Source organism: Ostrea edulis, chromosome 3 (assembly GCF_947568905.1).
Source record: "Ostrea edulis chromosome 3, xbOstEdul1.1, whole genome shotgun sequence".
Classification (NCBI taxonomy): domain Eukaryota; kingdom Metazoa; phylum Mollusca; class Bivalvia; order Ostreida; family Ostreidae; genus Ostrea; species Ostrea edulis.
This window is the reverse complement of record NC_079166.1, coordinates 76,649,663-76,667,970: the sequence shown is the minus strand read 5'-3', so window position 1 is coordinate 76,667,970 and position 18,308 is coordinate 76,649,663. Positions and strand designations below refer to the sequence as shown.

Here is an 18,308-nt window from a genome sequence, read left to right as displayed (position 1 = left end):
TAACAATATTAGATATATCCTATGATCCCACCTCTGGTGTGTCCAGAGGTCCGTGTTTGCCCAACTATCTATTTTGTATTGCTTGTATGAGTTATGAGATTGATCATTGTTCGTTATTTTCGCTTTTCATAGTACCCGATTCAGATGCACCGACTTTTTCATGGTTAGTGAACACAGTTAGTTTATTGAAGTGTTTGTGCGCACGAGTTTTACTGGCCAATACTGTTTGGACTAAGAAGTGTAAAAGGTTTGTTTGGACACTATTCGTTATGGAAAACACTTTAGTTGTGACAAAATTTACCCTTCTGTCATGCCACGACTCAACGAAAACCAACGTAATCGTGCTGTTGGGATGCTTCCAGCTGGAATGGCACAAATATATTGTAGCAGGACACTTTGGAGTTCATTGGAACACCATTCAGTCATTATGGAGACGTTTCCAGCAATCTGGTAACACTCAGGATCGACCACGTTCTGGGCGACCTCGTGTGACGTAGTGTCGACAGGACAACCACATTATACTTGTGCACCTGAGAAATCGTTTCCAGACCACAAGTTTGACTGCTCGTAGCATTCCTGGACTTCAACCAATCAGTCCAAGAGCTGTGCGTAAGTGTCTACTCAAGCACAACATCAGACTAAGACGTCTAACGGTGCTTCCAATACTGCTTGAACGTCATCGTATCGTTAGACTAGCACGATGCAGACGACATCTGCGATTCAGAATACAGGACTGGGCCAATATTCTGTTCACTGTTGAATCCAGATTTCATTTGGATAGCAGTGATGACCGTTGTAAAGTGTATCGTCGCGTTAGGGAGCGGTACCAGGAAGCTTGTGTTGTGCAACGTCGACAATTCGGTGGCGGTAACGTTATGGTGTGGGGTGGAATAACAGCACGTGGAAGGACCCAATCTGATTAAAATGAATCCTCGATCCGCTCCTCTTTCCGCATTTGTTCTTGTTCTACACGACTACTACTCGTGTAGCGACAAAATGAAGAAAGAGGAGCGGATCGAGGATCTGAGTTTAATCAGATCGTGGAAGGACCCCTCTAGTGTGCTGGAACCATGCCCTTTTTAATTAAGCCATGCCCCTTTTTCTCTATAAAATATTTGTTGTCAGATATAAACAATTGTTCTTTATTTTCACAAGGTTGATTGAAAAGTTTAAAATCAAGACAGTAGGTATTAACTTTTAAAGAGGCTAAATGATCATTCTATTACTATCATAGAATGTTACAATGAAAGTGCCCAGAAATTGTCTTGCCGTGAGGAAAAGTGTCCTTTTGAACATATATGTGTGCCCTCTCTAGATCTTATATTTAACACTACATATATACTTCACTTAAAGGGTTTTTACCACGATTTTTATTGTTTGTAAATTTATATGAAAATGCGGTGTTTTTTGAATCGTGCTATTATTATTTTTTTCGATATAAAGCGTGCTTTAGTGATTATTTTGTATCGAAAGTGCAAAAAGCCAGATATGCATATTCTCGTTAGAGATGTTCGCGACATTAGTATGTGACGTCATACATGTCAATCACGGTGAAGCGAGCAAGCATGGAAACATTAAAAAAGTTGTGAACAGCACATACAGCAGGCTCTTGATACAAAATGGAAAGATTCAACAGTTACAAGTCCCATTATATTGTGTTGTACAGTTTATAGTTGTAATAATCAGCACACAAAAGACGATTTTTTTTTACTTTTACAACGAGGCAAGTCAGAGAAATTTTGTGAGCTAGAACTAAATTTAGAAATACTCCAAACCAACGGAAAACCATCTTCAATGACGAACTTACACATAGCATTCTAACCCATTTAATTCATGATATCGACATTTCTTTTTACAAATTAATAGGCTCGTTGTCCTTCAGACTGGACATAATCAGAGACTGCCTTCAGTTTGAGAACTCTTATAGCCTACGAGGTATTGAGGCAATCATTGAAGTCGCCGCGGGTCTGGCAACCACATAAATTTCTGTGTAACATACACTCTTTATAAGAAAAAGAAAAAGTCGAAAAAAGCCAGTTAATAGTCGTCAAAAATACTGAAATACGGCGGCTTTATATTTTTTTTAAAAGACGGTGCGTGCCAACGTAGTGAAAAAAAAATGCAACAATATAATGAATGGCACCCCCCCCCCCATTTTTAAAAAAGTAATGAGAGGGATGATTATAAGGTAAAGGTTACGACTATTGGCCCCATGTCTCTCTCTTTCCCGCCCTCTTAAACACACTATACGATTTAAGAAGTGGATAAATTTTCATCAGATTGGTAATTTTAAAATCTGGTTGCCTCCGCCCCCCCCCCCTTTGAAAAATAAAATTATAAATTAAATCGATATTGGTAAATCGACTGTTTCCTTCGACACATTGTAGGTCAATGCATCAATCTTTACCTTCTCCAGTGTAACGGTTAAAGAAGAACTGATTTCAATTAGATCAGCATTGGCTAATGCATGTTACACTCTACATATACAGACCTCTAATGCTTTAAAAATATTATGAGCTACAAGGGAACACAGTCAAAATGTTTGCAAACGAAATGTGTCATTCAGGTATTCACCAAAAGTTGAAAACGTTCCATCCTTTCTGTGAGCGGGATTTCCGTCCCAGTGGTCAATGTCGATGAAGTATTAGGCTAATATAAATGGTTGCTGAGGGAATGGCTCAGCGGCAGGTTCAAATGTGTATGGCGGAATATTAAATACTAACGGGATGTCATCGATGTCGGAACATTAACTATCCATTCTGTATAATTTATTACTTTCAATAGAATCTATCCACACACACATACATAGCTGCTGCAGCACATTGACACGTATGACGTCATGAAGTATCACGTGACTAGATAGCTCATTAGTGACGATTTGAGAAGCGGAAGCTTTGAATATATGGAGATAAAATGCTTGCTTGTATCAATTATTGGGAGTAATGAAACAATATAACAGCAGAAACGTACTTTATTAAGGTTACCCCATCTGATTTTAATTACATTAAAAATCGTGGTAAAAACCCTTTAAAAACATACGTAAAATGATCTACATTGTGTTACTCCATAGGACAACGTAACAAGAGTAAAATCATGAAATTGCATATATAACATGTGTTAAACCTGGATGCCCACACCTCTAATATTTACTAGCCGGGTCGTTGAGGGATTTTGATAAGTATTCAAATTAGCTAGCTCCAAGGACACATGCTATTTACAAAACACAAGCCCAAATGCATAATTTTCTGGCCCCATACCATCAGGCCATTAATTACTTTGAACATTGAATAAGACATCGAAACATTAGGAAAAGTCAAAACTGTGTTATAGTATCATTCATTATCTTAATTAAGGGGCCTGTGGTCTGGTTGTCGAAGTATTGGAGTTGATTTAGTTATGCCATCTACACACAAAATCATTACTGCAGCCTCTAATGCATTCGTTAATACTTGGCGCTTCACTTGAAAGGATTCAGTGATTCCACGCTTCTCCATGTCTCCTACCTCACCATCAACCATGTCTTAAAATGAATCACAACAAGTCATTAGAAAGAAAATAAATCATTACAAATTTAGAGAAAGAAAATAAATCACTACAGATCTAAAGACAGAAAACAAATCACTACAGATCTACAGACAGAAAATAAATCACTACAGATCTAGAGACAGAAAATAAATCACTACAGATCTACAGATAGAAAATAAATCACTACAAATCTAGAGACAGAAGATAAATCACTACAGATCTAGAGACAGATAATAAATCCCTACAGATCTACAGATAGAAAATAAATCACTACAAATCTAGAGACAGAAGATAAATCACTACAGATCTAGAGACAGATAATAAATCCCTACAGATCTACAGATAGAAAATAAATCACTACAAATCTAGAGACAGAAGATAAATCACTACAGATCTAGAGACAGATAATAAATCACTACATATCTAGAGACAAAAAATAAATCACTACAGACCTAGAGACAGATAATAATCCCTACAGATCTAGAGACAGAAAATAAATCCCTACAGATCTAGAGACAGAAAGCAAACCACTACAGATCTAGAGATAGAAAACAAATCACTACAGATCTAGAGACAGAAAATAAATCACTACAAATCTAGAGACAGAAAACAAATCACTACAGATCTAGAGACAGAAAATAAATCACTACAGATCTAGAGACGGAAACTAAATCACTACAGATCAATAGACAGAAAATAAATCATCACAGATCTAGAGACATATAATAAATCATTACAAATCTAGAGATAAATAGATTGATCAATTATTGTTTAACGTCCCTCTCGGGAATATTTCGCTTATATGGAGACGTTGCCACTGCTTGTGTGAAGGGCTACAAAATTTAGGCCTATGCTTCGCGCTTATGGCTTTTGAACAGGGAGGGATTGTGCCACACCTGCTGTGACACGGGACTTCAGTTTTTGCGGTCTCATCCGAATGATCGCCCCATTTAATCGCCTTCTACGACAAGGATACTGAGGACATATTCCAACCCGGATCCCCATGGGAATCTAAAGTAGTGATCTAGAGATAGAAAATAAAATGCTACAGATTTAGAGATAGAAAACAAATCACTACAACCTAGAGACAGAGAATAAATCACTACATATCTAGAGACAAAAAATAAATCACTACAGATCTACAAACAGAAAATAAATCACTACAGATCGAGAGACAGAATTAAATCAATACAGATCTACAGATAGAAAATAAATCACTGCACATCTAAAGAAAGAAAATAAATCACTACAGATCCAGAGACAGAAAATAAATCACTACAGATCGAGAGACAGAAATAAATCACTACAGATCTACAAACAGAAAATAAATCACTACAGATCGAGAGACAGAAATAAATCAATACAGATCTACAGATAGAAAATAAATCACTGCACATCTAAAGAAAGAAAATAAATCACTACAGATCCAGAGACAGAAAATAAATCACTACAGTTCTGGAGAGAAAAAATAAGTCACTGTAGACAGAAATTAAACCACTACAGGTCTAGAAAAAAAAAATCACTGAAATGAAGATAACGAATAGTGATCAATACCTTGCATCAAATAAAGAATACAAAATTATTTATATTAATTTGCATCCATTAACTCCACTTGTGGTAATCGTAATTATACTTCAACTGCTCTTATATAAAAATAAACATTCTTCAAAATTATGGTTCAGTTTTAGGCACACTTCGTATCCCAGTCGGTGGGTTGAATGAAGATGAGTTACCGTACCTAATTTTGATTCATAAACTACATAAAAACCCTTACAAAGATACATCGCTTGAACCAGTGTTTTTCCAAACATTTATATATCTCTAAACTGATTCGATATGCAAGAGCTTGTTCTGCGAATGGTCAGTTTTTAAATCGAGGCAAACTACTGACAAACAAGTTGATGGTACAGGGGTTTCAACAGTCTCGTTTAAAGTCAGCATTTCACAAATTATATGGTTGTTATAACGATCTAGTTTGCCAATACAACCTATCACTTGGGTTAAATGCTGTCAGACGTGTTTCATACAGATTGCGACACCGTGACACATTGATTGTGACTACGGATAATGGTTTATCTGAGCAATATATAGAACTCACGGTGGTTGTGACCGGTCGACGGGGAATGCTTACTCCTCCTAGGCGCCTGATCCCACGTCTGGTGTGCCCAGGGATCCGTGTTTGCCCAACTATCTATTTTTTATTGTTTATGGGATTTATGAGCACTATTCTTTATCTTCGCCGTCCATTGATCAGTCCCTCCGTGGCTGAATGGTTAGAGCATCGCGCTCAAAATCACGTGGCCTCTCACCTCTGTCGGCGCGGGTTCGAATCCCGCTCGCACTCGCGTCGGTAAGTGAGAAAGTTTCCCAGTTTACTTTCGGAAGGTCGGTGGTCTCTTCCCAGGTACATTGTATCTGGGTTCTCTCTTCCACCAATAGCAACTGGGCGCCACCAGATAACTGAAAAATTGTTGAGTGTGGCGGAAAACATCAATCAATAAATAAATAAAAATGTGCTATTCAAATAATTCTATGAATAGTTTTAATCATTACTAAAACTAGATATTTAACTCATTGATATACATTTTTTAAGATATTGTACTTTTCCAATATATAACTAAACTAGCACAATCCTTTTGTAAAGGATTGAATATTCGTTATAATCATGTGAGGAGTTTGTCTCATTGATCTCTAGTAGTAAAGACTACATTTATCTAAGATAATGAATTTTCAATGAACAAATAGTATAGGACCCTCTGCTCACAACCATGGAGCCTGAACCTTAATCCCTTGGATCCTGAATTTCACAATTTGGGTAGAACCTTGAGTGTTGATAATAATCATGAAAAGAGTTTGCCTCCTTGATGGCCCGAAGTAAAGACGATTTTTAAGATACAGATTTGATGCAATTTCAACATATGACTAAAGTAGTCAACCCTGGGTCCTGGACTCTAAGCCCAGGGGTCGAGAAATTACTGCATATGATACTCATCTTACAAACCAGTTTACTGCTAGATGTCCTGATTATTCCTGCAATATCTTTTCCTGTACGTGATCAACGACAATGCAGACAGCTTGAATTATTTTCGTTTATAAAACTCATTACATTAGATATAACGAACACCCTTTGAATAGGAAGATTCAATCCGTTTCTTGGAAGTAAGGTGATTTTGAGATTCGTTTACAACCAGTATCCTATTTTCGTGTTATCCTTTGTTAGATATTTATATATAAATTGGAAACAAAATGGATAAGAACTCCCTGTAAAATAATCATGAAACATAAATTATGATAAACAATCATAAACATGCGTGTGTCAAGTTTGTTGACATATTTCCTTACAGCAAAAATGATGGGTTATCATCCACTTTTAATAATTACATACCAATGGTAATTTAAACTAGCTGATATCACGTTTCAAACAGCCACATCAATCAACAATGGAAAAGCATTCGGAGCGATCACCCTTTGCTCCTTTGAGTCACTGAGAGAAATAATGAAAACTTGATATTGATTATAACAATGTTATGTTTTAGTATACCATACCAAGAGAGTAGGCGTGAACTATTTGTTAAAACTCTGACTACCATTTTGTCACAAATGGAATACAGTATCACTGGTTAGCCGATTTATTTGCCTGGTGTATAATTTGGCCTATTTTGTCAATTTCCAAAGATTCACAAAAATGGCTAAATTTAAGCATATCACTTTTCATATACATTGTATATATGAACGAATACGAATTCACCAAAATATTTACCCACCACAATCAATAGCATACTTAGTATACTGCAATAAACCAGATTTGTGTCCAGTAGAAAAATGGGTTACATAGTAAATATAGACAGTGAATCTTATAGACCTCTTTCCTAATACATGTATTATATTTGCCTCTGTGTCCATGATACAATTAAAGGCCTCTGCTGGTGGACTGTTAGTCCCCGAGAGTCTCTACAGCCCAGTAGCTTAGTACTTCGTTACTAGCTTGAAAATACGGATGTATATTTAATTGCTGTTATAAAATTTAGAAATTCATTTCAAAATTAAGGATTATCTCCCTCGTGCATAGCTCTTATCCTTGGACGAATTTGGCTACACTTTTTTGGCACGCTGTTTTAGGCTATATTTAGCTCCAAAACTTCATAGTTATTTTGGATTTCAAACATTTCAGTTGAGCATCACTGAAGAGACATTATTTGTCGAAATGCGCATCTGGTGCATCAAAATTGTTACCGTATACGTTTTACATGGAAATTACGTTAAGGAATTAACAGATCTACATTTTCAGTACCGCTGTTTAACAAAACACATATACAAAATATCCCTGATGGCATGTACACATTTGACATTTTGTCTTTTATCGTATCCCAAAATACATTTTTAGAAATATTGTTCACTACATGTAAATGTGATAATATTTGCTGAATATTGAGGACAATCCCATTTTATCAGAAAAATGTCGATTCAACAAGCCGTAGTTTCCTGATGTTGACTGTACGATGTATTTCCTGGATTTGATGAATCTAAATAGAATTTGTATTTGTTTGGATTTAATGGCTTATAAAGCTGTTGGAATTTTACCTCTGCTCTTTGCGTGTTCATCTTCCATTACCAAAAGTAGAACTGTCTGCATTCGAAACAGGTAAAATTCAGATCGAATATTGTTTTTTCTGTTAATGTATTCTTCATTTTAACATGTTTACATTTAAAGGCATTTAGAGCGTAGAACGAGGAAATAAATTTGATGTAACAATTCACTCTGTTTATGACTAACAATGTTTTTATAGTAACATACCGGTAAATAGAACAGTCTCATATTTACAGATTAATTGTTGAAAATAATTGTTTTGCCTGTTTCGTTATAGTGAATTGCTGCCTGTCGAGTAAATTATACACACAGGTTTAAAACCATTGGTCTGCCTCTGGGTTTAAACATTCTAGCATAATTTATGTATATGACGTTGACAAGCCTCAACACAGGGTAAAATTGAATTTCTCAGTCATCGAATCACTCAACTCTTTCTTCCTTGAAAATATCTACTTGAGCAAACGTTCGTGATCATATACATTCAGATAACTCTATGGGTTATTTTTTTCACGGCGCATATAGCCCAGTAGTTAGGGATCAGGGCCCATATTCACAAAATATCTTACGACTAAGACGAAAAAAATAAATCTGTCTGATAATCAAATACCGAGCCCAAGGTCACAAATATGTATTCAACTTTTATAAACCATGGATGTACTTTACATATTAATTAAGAAAGTCTACAAGAAATGAAAAATAAGGCAATTACCGTGTTTGTAAATTTTGATCTTAGTCGTAAGATATTTTGTGAATAGGTGCTCAGGTCTTGGCTTCGGTTTCCATCTGTACATGTATGTTGGTCGCGTGAAATTTACGACGTGAATAGTGAAATTGTTCATTCGCCAAACACTGCTACAACTCTGAGCACTATGTTTTTCAAGGTTCAAATGCCTGGTACTTCATCTTCAACTGGTGACGTATTTATAGATGATATTTTAAAACAGAATCAAAACAAAACAAAAAAAGATTTATTTTCTGTAATTCCCATGTGATGTATATTCAGGACCGACGCAGGATCCAGTGCATGCTGCGACAACTACGAGAAAGACGAAAATGGAGAATGCAATTGTAAGATTGATACACTTGAAATTTACCTTGGGACAAAGCTACACATTTTGTAAATGAATTTCATTTGACAAGTTAGAGTATATACGCTATGCGATTATCAGCAGTCGATGAAATGATTACTTGATTGATACAAAATTTAAAATAATGTTCGTAAGATTAATTCAAATAAATAAATAGAATCTCTATCTATCTATTATAAATACCGTATCATAAATAGCCATTCTAAAACATGTAATATTGAACATTTTAGATATTGATTGTCTGTTCCTGTACGAATTAAGCAGAATAATTTCAGGAAGCATATTACCCCCAAGAATTATGTAGACTAAAACACCGTATGTGTCTCTTATACTGTTCTGTACTTCAGCACATAATTAACATTTCCCGTTCTTTTTAAATTGTGAAATTCAATATAATAAGACGTTTTATTTATCATCTGAACATCTTAGCTCATAATCACGTCATAATTTACTACAACATCCGGTGATTAAAAAAAGATAATGATAGAAAATAAAGAAAACAGAAGCCCCATAAAATCATTGCTACTTCATTTAAGACGGGCCATCATGGACTATACACCGAGGCCCTAGCATAGACCCGCTACTAACATTGTGTCAACAGGAAATAGCTTGATTTACTTCCTAGTAACACTTCACTTTACTTACTATTTTTTATCATAAAAATAGCCAGGGAATCTGGTTTGACACTATAGAAAAACAAATTAATCATTGAAAACAGAAGAAAATAAGATAAAACGCTATGAATTCATTATTACAACTTATAATCATAAGCATTTTGTCATCAGAAAATAAAGAATAAAGTAATTAACACCCGTCTCTTCTCCGGAAGCTTGATTTATTTCCCATAATACTTGACTATATCTGCAGCTTGCGTACCTGGATATTTTGGAGACTTTTGTAAAACACCTTGTCCTCTTGGTTCATTTGGAAAGGACTGTGGAGGATTGTGTTCTCTTACGTGTGTCCCAGAAGATTGTGACCATGTTAAAGGTTGTCTGCCTACAAATACTGCCTCAGTCACAGCTTCAGGTATCCATTCTGTTCAGATTATAACATAGCTAATATTAAATACTGCCTCAGTCACAGCTTCGGGTATCCATTCTGTTCAGATTATAACATAGCTAATATTAACGTTTTTCAAGTTTTTATTTTTCCCAATCGCTGTTAAAATAACATAGATGAGATGTATCACTGTTCTTTATGTTCACCTTTCATGACATACAAAACAGATATTCAAGAGTAATACTCACGCATGAACATGTAATGCATATAAATACACTCTAAAAACAATGTTTAGGTTTGGAACACTTTTTAAACGTGTTTAGGTCTAAACGTGTTTAGGATTGTGCTTATATCCTAAACGCGAAGTGTAATAAACATGTTCTACCCTAAACATGTTCAGACTGAGAACATGTTTAGCTATGCAAAAATACAGTATCTAAACACAAAATAACATGCTAAACACTTGCTAAACACATTCCTAAACGTCTAAACACAATCCTAAACGTCTATGCGTTTAGGTTTTGAACATGATAAGCTTAGTAACATTGTTGACATTAGTTTTACAGTCTTCATGTAGAATATTCCTGTCTTCTGTAAATGAAATTCGAATTGCAGAAAAAATTGCATGTCAGAATTGCCATACTTCAAACTGTTATAGTGTACCAGGTCCCGATAGTGACCATAGTGTACATCATACGCCGTATTGCAAGTATACACTGTCGAGGTCGATATCCAAAATTGATGGAACCATTAGAAGAGCCGTCTATGGGCTTCAACCCTTTCCTGTTGGAAATGAGCAGAGTTTAGGAGTATCCAGAAGATTTTGATCTGGAATTCCATTTCAACTTGAACAGGTCTAGACACATACATATTGAATTTAAAAAAAGAGTGTAATTCATTTTCTCTGGTATTAGACGTGCCTTTAGTGTTAATTTAAACCAATGCATCACTCTTACTTTGCATTGGAACAAAATTCATTTAAATCTTGTGAAAGAGAACATCAGTTGCAATTTGGCCCCCCCCCCCTTTTTTTAATTCAACATGTGACAGTGCCTGTTATGCGAAAACTAGCATATCAAAGACAAAAAAATTGTTGAAGTTGTACTTGCCGGATGATATTTAACCATGTATAGTTTACTTCTTATATGTGCATAAGTGATTTTTAATGGTTTTGTCTTTAACATGTATCGCGGAAATGTCAACCGTGTTGTTTCGGCAATTAGAATATAGAAATAGACTTGCAATGTAATTTGAGAAGAACCGCCCAAACCCGTGTAGTGATTTTGGGGGGTGGATTTTTAGTATTTCTGGTCGGGCTCGGAGTCCTCTGAGCCTGCACGTGATTTTCTCTCTCTCTTACCCGCGAACTCTAGGCAATCGGACGTGTTTTAGAAAGTGCAGCAGTGTAGTTATTGTATTTGTTAACCCCTTGTAAGTTGTTCTGTGTATTTGTGAATATATCTGTTTATAAGTGTTTTCCGGTGTTCTTTGTGTGTAGGAAATCACTTTACCCGCATTGTTCGATTTGAAACATCATGGATCCCATAGACACAGTTTGTAATGCAAGGGATATTCTTGCTAGATTTTGCAATGTTATTCTCCTATAATAGAAGAGAAAGCTACTATTTAAGACTCTTTAATGCTGTGGATTGAGTTTTAAATATAAGGTTAGCAAATCATTTTGTAATTGAGACAAAGTCAAAACCTAAATACAAGGAGAACTAAACATGTTCAAAACCTAAACACAAAAGAGGTAAACGTGTTCAAAACCTAAACACAATAAGGGTAAACATGTTCAAAACCTAAACATAATAAGGGTTAAACATGTTCTACACCTAAACATAAAAAGAATTAACATGTTCAAAACCTAAACACAATTAGTTAGACGTGCTCCAAACCTAAACACAAAGAGATTTAAACATGTTCAAAACCTAAACACATTGGGTTGAACATGTTCAAAACCTAAACGTAAGAAGTGTTGAACATGTTTAAAACCTAAACACAGAAAGTGTTAAACATGTTTAGATTTAGAACGCGTTCAAAACTGTACACAAGAAATGTGTTTAACTTTGTGTTTAGGATCTAAACACCATTTTTAGAGTGTATACATGTATATCCCAATCTTAATAAATAACTACAAGAAAAGACTATATGCATTTACTCCCTCGGCATTTAATTGTATCTATTTACACAATTTCATAAGTAGTTGTTTCATTTTTGGTTGCAAATACATTTTGGAATCTGCTGACAGTAGGTCTAGGTATGAAACATTTCTGGCATATACTATCGCCTGATATTTAAAACAGGACAAATAAATACATCGCATCTCCAATATCAGAGCTGGGAATGCTATATTTTTTATTTCGATCTATATCAAACCACCTTCAATACTGTAGATTACTTATTTTACGCGAGTACTTAATATTGCGAAATAACTTGAAGTCAAATCGCGATAACACAGATTCGCGAATACACTGTTGATCACGTGTATGTGTGTGTCGCGAGTACACTGTTGATCAAATGTCTGTGTGTGTCGCGAATACACTGTTGATCAAGTGTCTGTGTGTGTCGTGAATACACTGTTGATCAAGTGTCTGTGTGTGTCGCGAATACACTGTTGATCAAGTGTCTGTGTGTGTCGCGAATACACTGTTGATCAAGTGTCTGTGTGTGTCGCGAATACACTGTTGATCAAGTGTCTGTGTGTGTCGCGAATACACTGTTGATCAAGTGTCTGTGTGTGTCGCGAATACACTGTTGATCAAGTGTCTGTGTGTGTCGCGAATACACTGTTGATCAAGTGTCTGTGCGTGTATTTTAGCAAGAGAAAAATAAATGCGAGTAATTTTGATTCTCGTGAAATTATGCGACAAGAAATTCCTCTCAAATATTTATGGAATTTATAGTATTAAAGTACATGTATCATGAATTTATCATCGGCATAACATACAGTATAGCTGTATTATTATGTATTTATCAATGGCATAAAATACCTAGTGTAAAATAATTTTGTCATCGACATAAGATAGCTAGTGTCAAAATAATATCATTATGGGTTTATCGTCGGCATAGCATAGCTAATGTCAAAATAATGTAATATCATGAGTTTATTATCGACATGACATAGCTAGTGTCAAAATAATCTATCTTCATGGATTTATCATCCGTATAGCATAGCTAGTGTCAAAATAAAGTATTATCATGATTTTTATTGACATACATATAGTACAGCTAAAGTCAAAGCATTATCATGAATAAACTATACTCATAACATAGCCAGTAACAAAGCAACATGGATTTGCTATACTCGCAACGATACACAGCTTGTGTCAATGGATCATTGTATCATTTTATTGTAATATTGATATATTGTCGTCATGAAATAGCTAGTCTCACAGTATTTCCATGAATTCATTACAGTCATGTCATATCTATACTTCAAATTGACATTGTGAACGTAGTATCGTCATGACATAGATTGTGTCACAGTATCATGGAATCATTATCGACATATATATGCAACATAGCTAGTGTCAAAGTGTCATAATTCACTACCTTCATAGCATCTCAATGAATCTACATGTAGATATTATCTAACAGCATACACCGTAGCTAATGCCAAAGAATTACACGTACCATGAATCTAAAGTATCAAAAATTGAATTTATCCGTTCCTACCGGTTTGTATACAAAGTATACCAATATAATCTATTGCAAGAAATTTAAACGTCATATATAGTGGGTTTTTAGGTACTCGCGTACATTCACATAAAACAGTGGACTGATTATTAAGGTACTAGAATTATGAACATTAATTCATGTTTTATTTGTAGATGCGTCAGTTTTTACAACAGTTCCACAGCATCAGATTTTGAATATCTCAACATCACCGCCATATTTAACACATATTTCATCCACCACCAATATAACCAATCACTATACAGTGTTGCCTTCAACAAAACCGCCTATAGCCGTTAGTAATCCCGAAAACGGACAGTTCAATTCCAATTATTTGATTGTTGGTGTGGGAGGGTTTATATCCGTTCTTCTACTTGTTATGATCATACAGAAGTGTTTGAAATCAAAATCGGCACAGCGAAACATTTCCAAAAGAAAAGTAGAAGATTACAATGCACCCGTTGATTCTATTGTTAAATCACGTGACACCGACAAAAAGAAATATGGCGGACTTTATCACTACGGAAACAAAGACCACTTTTATCAACAAATGGAGTCTGATTACCAGGAAATCGATCAATGTCTAGAAATGGCAAATATGACTCCAGGGGGACGAAAACCACCTGGTACAGAAGAATCCAGTTTGTCATCTGAACCTAACGACTCTTATTTATCACCAATAGCCGGAAGTGACACGTATGTTGAACCAGTGACACAAGAAGCGTATATCGAACCACAGAACTTACAACCGTACTTAGATTCTCATAAAATACCTAAGGGAAGAGAAAATAGCAGTAATGAACGATTTCATTCTTACATAGAAGTGGTAGAATTAGGTGAAATGAACCCAACAGAAACTATAAGCCATACAAATCCTGATAACGTGCCTCGACTCTCATCGTCATATGATGATGTCATGTGGGAGTGTCCGGCCGTTTGTCATGAAATGGATGACGAAAAAGACAACTCTTATCTTGATGCTGTCTTCTCATGATACTTTGATCAGCTGATTACGCGAACGTGTTTCGAGTTATCGCTAATAAATGGGTGCCAAATATACTCAGGGATGTATTCATTTTGCTGTATTTTATTTTCATTTTCATGAAATGATTTCAAAATGTTTACATATCTAATGTTGTGCCTTTAACATCCCAACAAATTGTAATGGTGGCCATTTATCTAATGACTGTAAATGTAAAGAACATGCGTGCAGATCAACATAATAATTATATTCTAACGGCTGGGAATTCCGACAGAAATAAATGAGAATGTAAATATGAGATGTAAAGTTCATTTTAATTCACATGAACTGAAACCTCGTGAGCATTTTTTTTAATTATCCCTTTCAACATGACTCTGGTGAGCTGTGTGGCCCATGTGGCTCTTGTTGAAAAACTATAGCGCCTCACGCTGATATGTAATGAAATGCTTTTCCTTGGTTTAAACGGGTTATGCAAAGTTTTCTGCAATGTGTGTGATTATTTATGTCCTGTTAAACAAACAAAACGTCGACACTTTCATAGCTATATTTAGATTTTTCTGCATTTTGAAAAAAAAAATCATAAGTATTTCTAAGTATGTAGATTTAAAAAGATAGATACTATTGACCTGTAAGTTAAAAGTAACAGCTGAAAATCATCTGGCCTTGACTTCATGTTTGGTTGGTTGGTTCTTTTACTCATATTGATAGGTCACCATTTATAGGTGAAGTACTACAAATTTAGACAAATGATCAGCGGCGCTTTTGACCGCATATTTAGCAGCAGGGTTTCTTTATTGTGTCATAACCTTCTGTTACCTTCATCTTCAAGGTCATATTCGAAAGAATCGCGATTCTCACTTCTACATACCGAGCACTCGGTGACGGAGCAATCATTACTTACACTGACTGTTTACATCTTAGGTTTGACACGGCCGTAGCCTGAACGGGGCTCGAACTAACGAAGAGAACCCTGTTCCACTGGGCTTCATCGACCAGTTCCATATTTGGTAATGATTTCCATATTTGAACAACGGCAAAGAAAAACTTATTCAAGAAGGAAAACTCTAAACTGATGATATAATCCATTAAATAAAACTGGTACATGCAAGCTTTATCTTGCATTCGTAATTCAGATAAAAGGTAGAAATAAACCAGAATACTTATAACATATTTGCAACAATTATAAAGATACAACGTAAGAGGTGGCGAGTTCGTTGGAAGGTGAATATTTATACGCGGACAGTTAGAAAAATACAACTACCAATTCACAACTTCCCTCCACCACTACCACCCCACGAAATAATTCATTAGAACTATTCTTGGGATTCTCCCAAATTATATGAAATGTGACAAACGATAAATTCATTGGACCTTTTAGACTTGTTCCCAGTAGAAGTTAGTGTATATGATTTTATGATTATGTTTTGTTCCCGATTCTGTCATACTGTTAATACAGAGTTGTGTATATATGTCAGATTTATCTTTTTATTTCTGTTAATTTACCTGGAAATATGAAAACAAAACAGGATTATTTTGTTAAAAAAAAAACTTAAGCCCACATTATTGCATCATTGTAAAGTGTTTACACCCCACCCAACTCCCCCACCCCCCGCTAGAAAATATGTCACCCCAATATTCATTACTCCACCATGTCTACTTTCTGGATATATTCCTGTTTACAATTTTTCTTTGAAAGGGGATGTTCTAAAGACACAATGTTTTATTCTGATTCAAATCAAGGACATAAAACCGGATAAAATTATTTAAGTAAACTTTAACAATAGCTTAGAAAAGAAAGCTATATTTCTTTTATTCATAGAAATAAATCTACAGCAATATACCTGTATAGATAGCTATGTCTGGTTGTTAGATAGGGATGTTCGTCTTCTTTGAAATTCTTTTTATCTTCCATCTCACTTTAATATCATGTCTCATACAAATTATATATCATACCAAGTACTAACCTTTAAAAAAAGATGATGAATTACGCACTATTTTAGAAATATAATGACAAAATCCCATTGGAAAAATATATTATAATATGTACCTTAAAACCACGACAAAATAGAGCATTATGGGCCAGCTTCGGATGAACTGTTATTTGTGGAGAGTTCGCCGTGTTATGTTGGTGTATTACAAGCTACTAGTGTAATATTTCAAAATTATATGCATAATTTCTTTAACAATAATGTACATGTACCATTAAAAAGCTGAACTATGCTGTGAAGGTGTAGGGAGAAGGAACATGGTCATATGTCAGAAGAATTACGTTAATGTATGTTTCTCAAATTGTTGTATTTTTTAAAGCAAAACCACTTGACTGATCCAGAACACAACTTAGCGGTACAACACTTTCCGTTACATCTCGCGTGTTGAAAATACTGATAGGGACATTGATTTCCTGATATTATCACCATATATTAACTTCCTTAAAACGTTTGCCTTATTTTCTCTTCTCACCAAAATTCAGGAAGTTTCACTTGATCTACTCCCAATTTAACAAACCGTGGGTTTAATATGAAAACCTTGTCATGCTGTTCGAGAGGTGATGACTCTTTTTTCTTCCTGGAGCAAATTCAAATGTGCAAAGGATAGCAATGCATTCTTTCAGATAAGTAGTGCACTGCAGCTAATTAAATGTTCGAGGGCTGCTGATTTTAGCTATATTAACCTCCACGCGAAATAGTTCATATAAATCGTTATGGATTCGCCCAACGTGAAGGATTCTCCAGTGTCCAAGAAGCGTGCTTACCCTACCCTTAATTTTCTATTGTTTATAACATCTATGCAATTCATCGTCCGTTATTTTCTCTTTTTTTCCTCTCACACATCTTCAACATTCGGTAAATGTATAAACATAACAGCTTTAGATCACAATAATTGATCAACGAATGAAAGTAGACTCCCTTTCATTTTATTCAATTTAATGCTGGGTATGTCTATTGTTTGCAAACCTTTCAAGACATTTCAAGATGTTGGATAGTGTCTGTTTCATTTACAGGAGCTCGATTTTGATACTATTCAGCATAGCCACACCGTTAAAAGAAACGTTCGTCACGCAACAAAAGGGAAATTCTAGCCTTTGAATGATACCTTCAATTTTGCAACAACAAAAAAATTGTCTCCTCTTAAAACAAAGGAAAAAAAAAGAAGAAAGAATTAAATGATTTGATACCAGCAAGCTAGCTCAGTAGACTTCTCTCATTATTTCCATTGTCTCCTGTCATTCGTAACTAAATCATTTTTGCACATACATGTAATTTCATTACTATAGGCGCACTTTATATTTAATCAAGAGTATCAACAACAGTACATGATACACCCGTCAACAGATAACATTTGGTCTTTTTCTGACACCAAAATTTGTAGAACTTGGCTTCAGGTAGTATCAGCAATCATCGGAGTGTGACGTAATCCCCTTGCATCATAAAAACAGACAACTTAT

General features: G+C 35.2%; 1 protein-coding gene across 3 annotated transcripts; it reads left to right on the top strand.

Moving 5' to 3' along the window:
* The first annotated feature begins 7,989 nt into the window (after positions 1 to 7,989).
* Positions 7,990 to 16,332, top strand: LOC130046617 (uncharacterized). 3 transcript variants are annotated; one of them, XM_056159062.1, is made up of 5 exons: positions 8,048 to 8,167; positions 8,391 to 8,506; positions 9,117 to 9,181; positions 10,069 to 10,230; positions 14,037 to 16,332. In XM_056159062.1, the coding sequence occupies exons 2-5, from the start codon at positions 8,475 to 8,477 to the stop codon at positions 14,873 to 14,875; spliced, it is 1,098 nt and encodes a 365-aa protein (XP_056015037.1). In that variant the 5' UTR covers positions 8,048 to 8,167; positions 8,391 to 8,474; the 3' UTR covers positions 14,876 to 16,332. The 3 variants fall into 3 exon arrangements, with proteins under 3 accessions (XP_056015034.1, XP_056015037.1, XP_056015036.1); XM_056159059.1 differs by lacking the exon at positions 8,391 to 8,506 and having other exon boundaries at positions 7,990 to 8,167; XM_056159061.1 differs by lacking the exon at positions 8,048 to 8,167 and having other exon boundaries at positions 8,180 to 8,506.
* Positions 16,333 to 18,308: the final 1,976 nt, after the last annotated feature.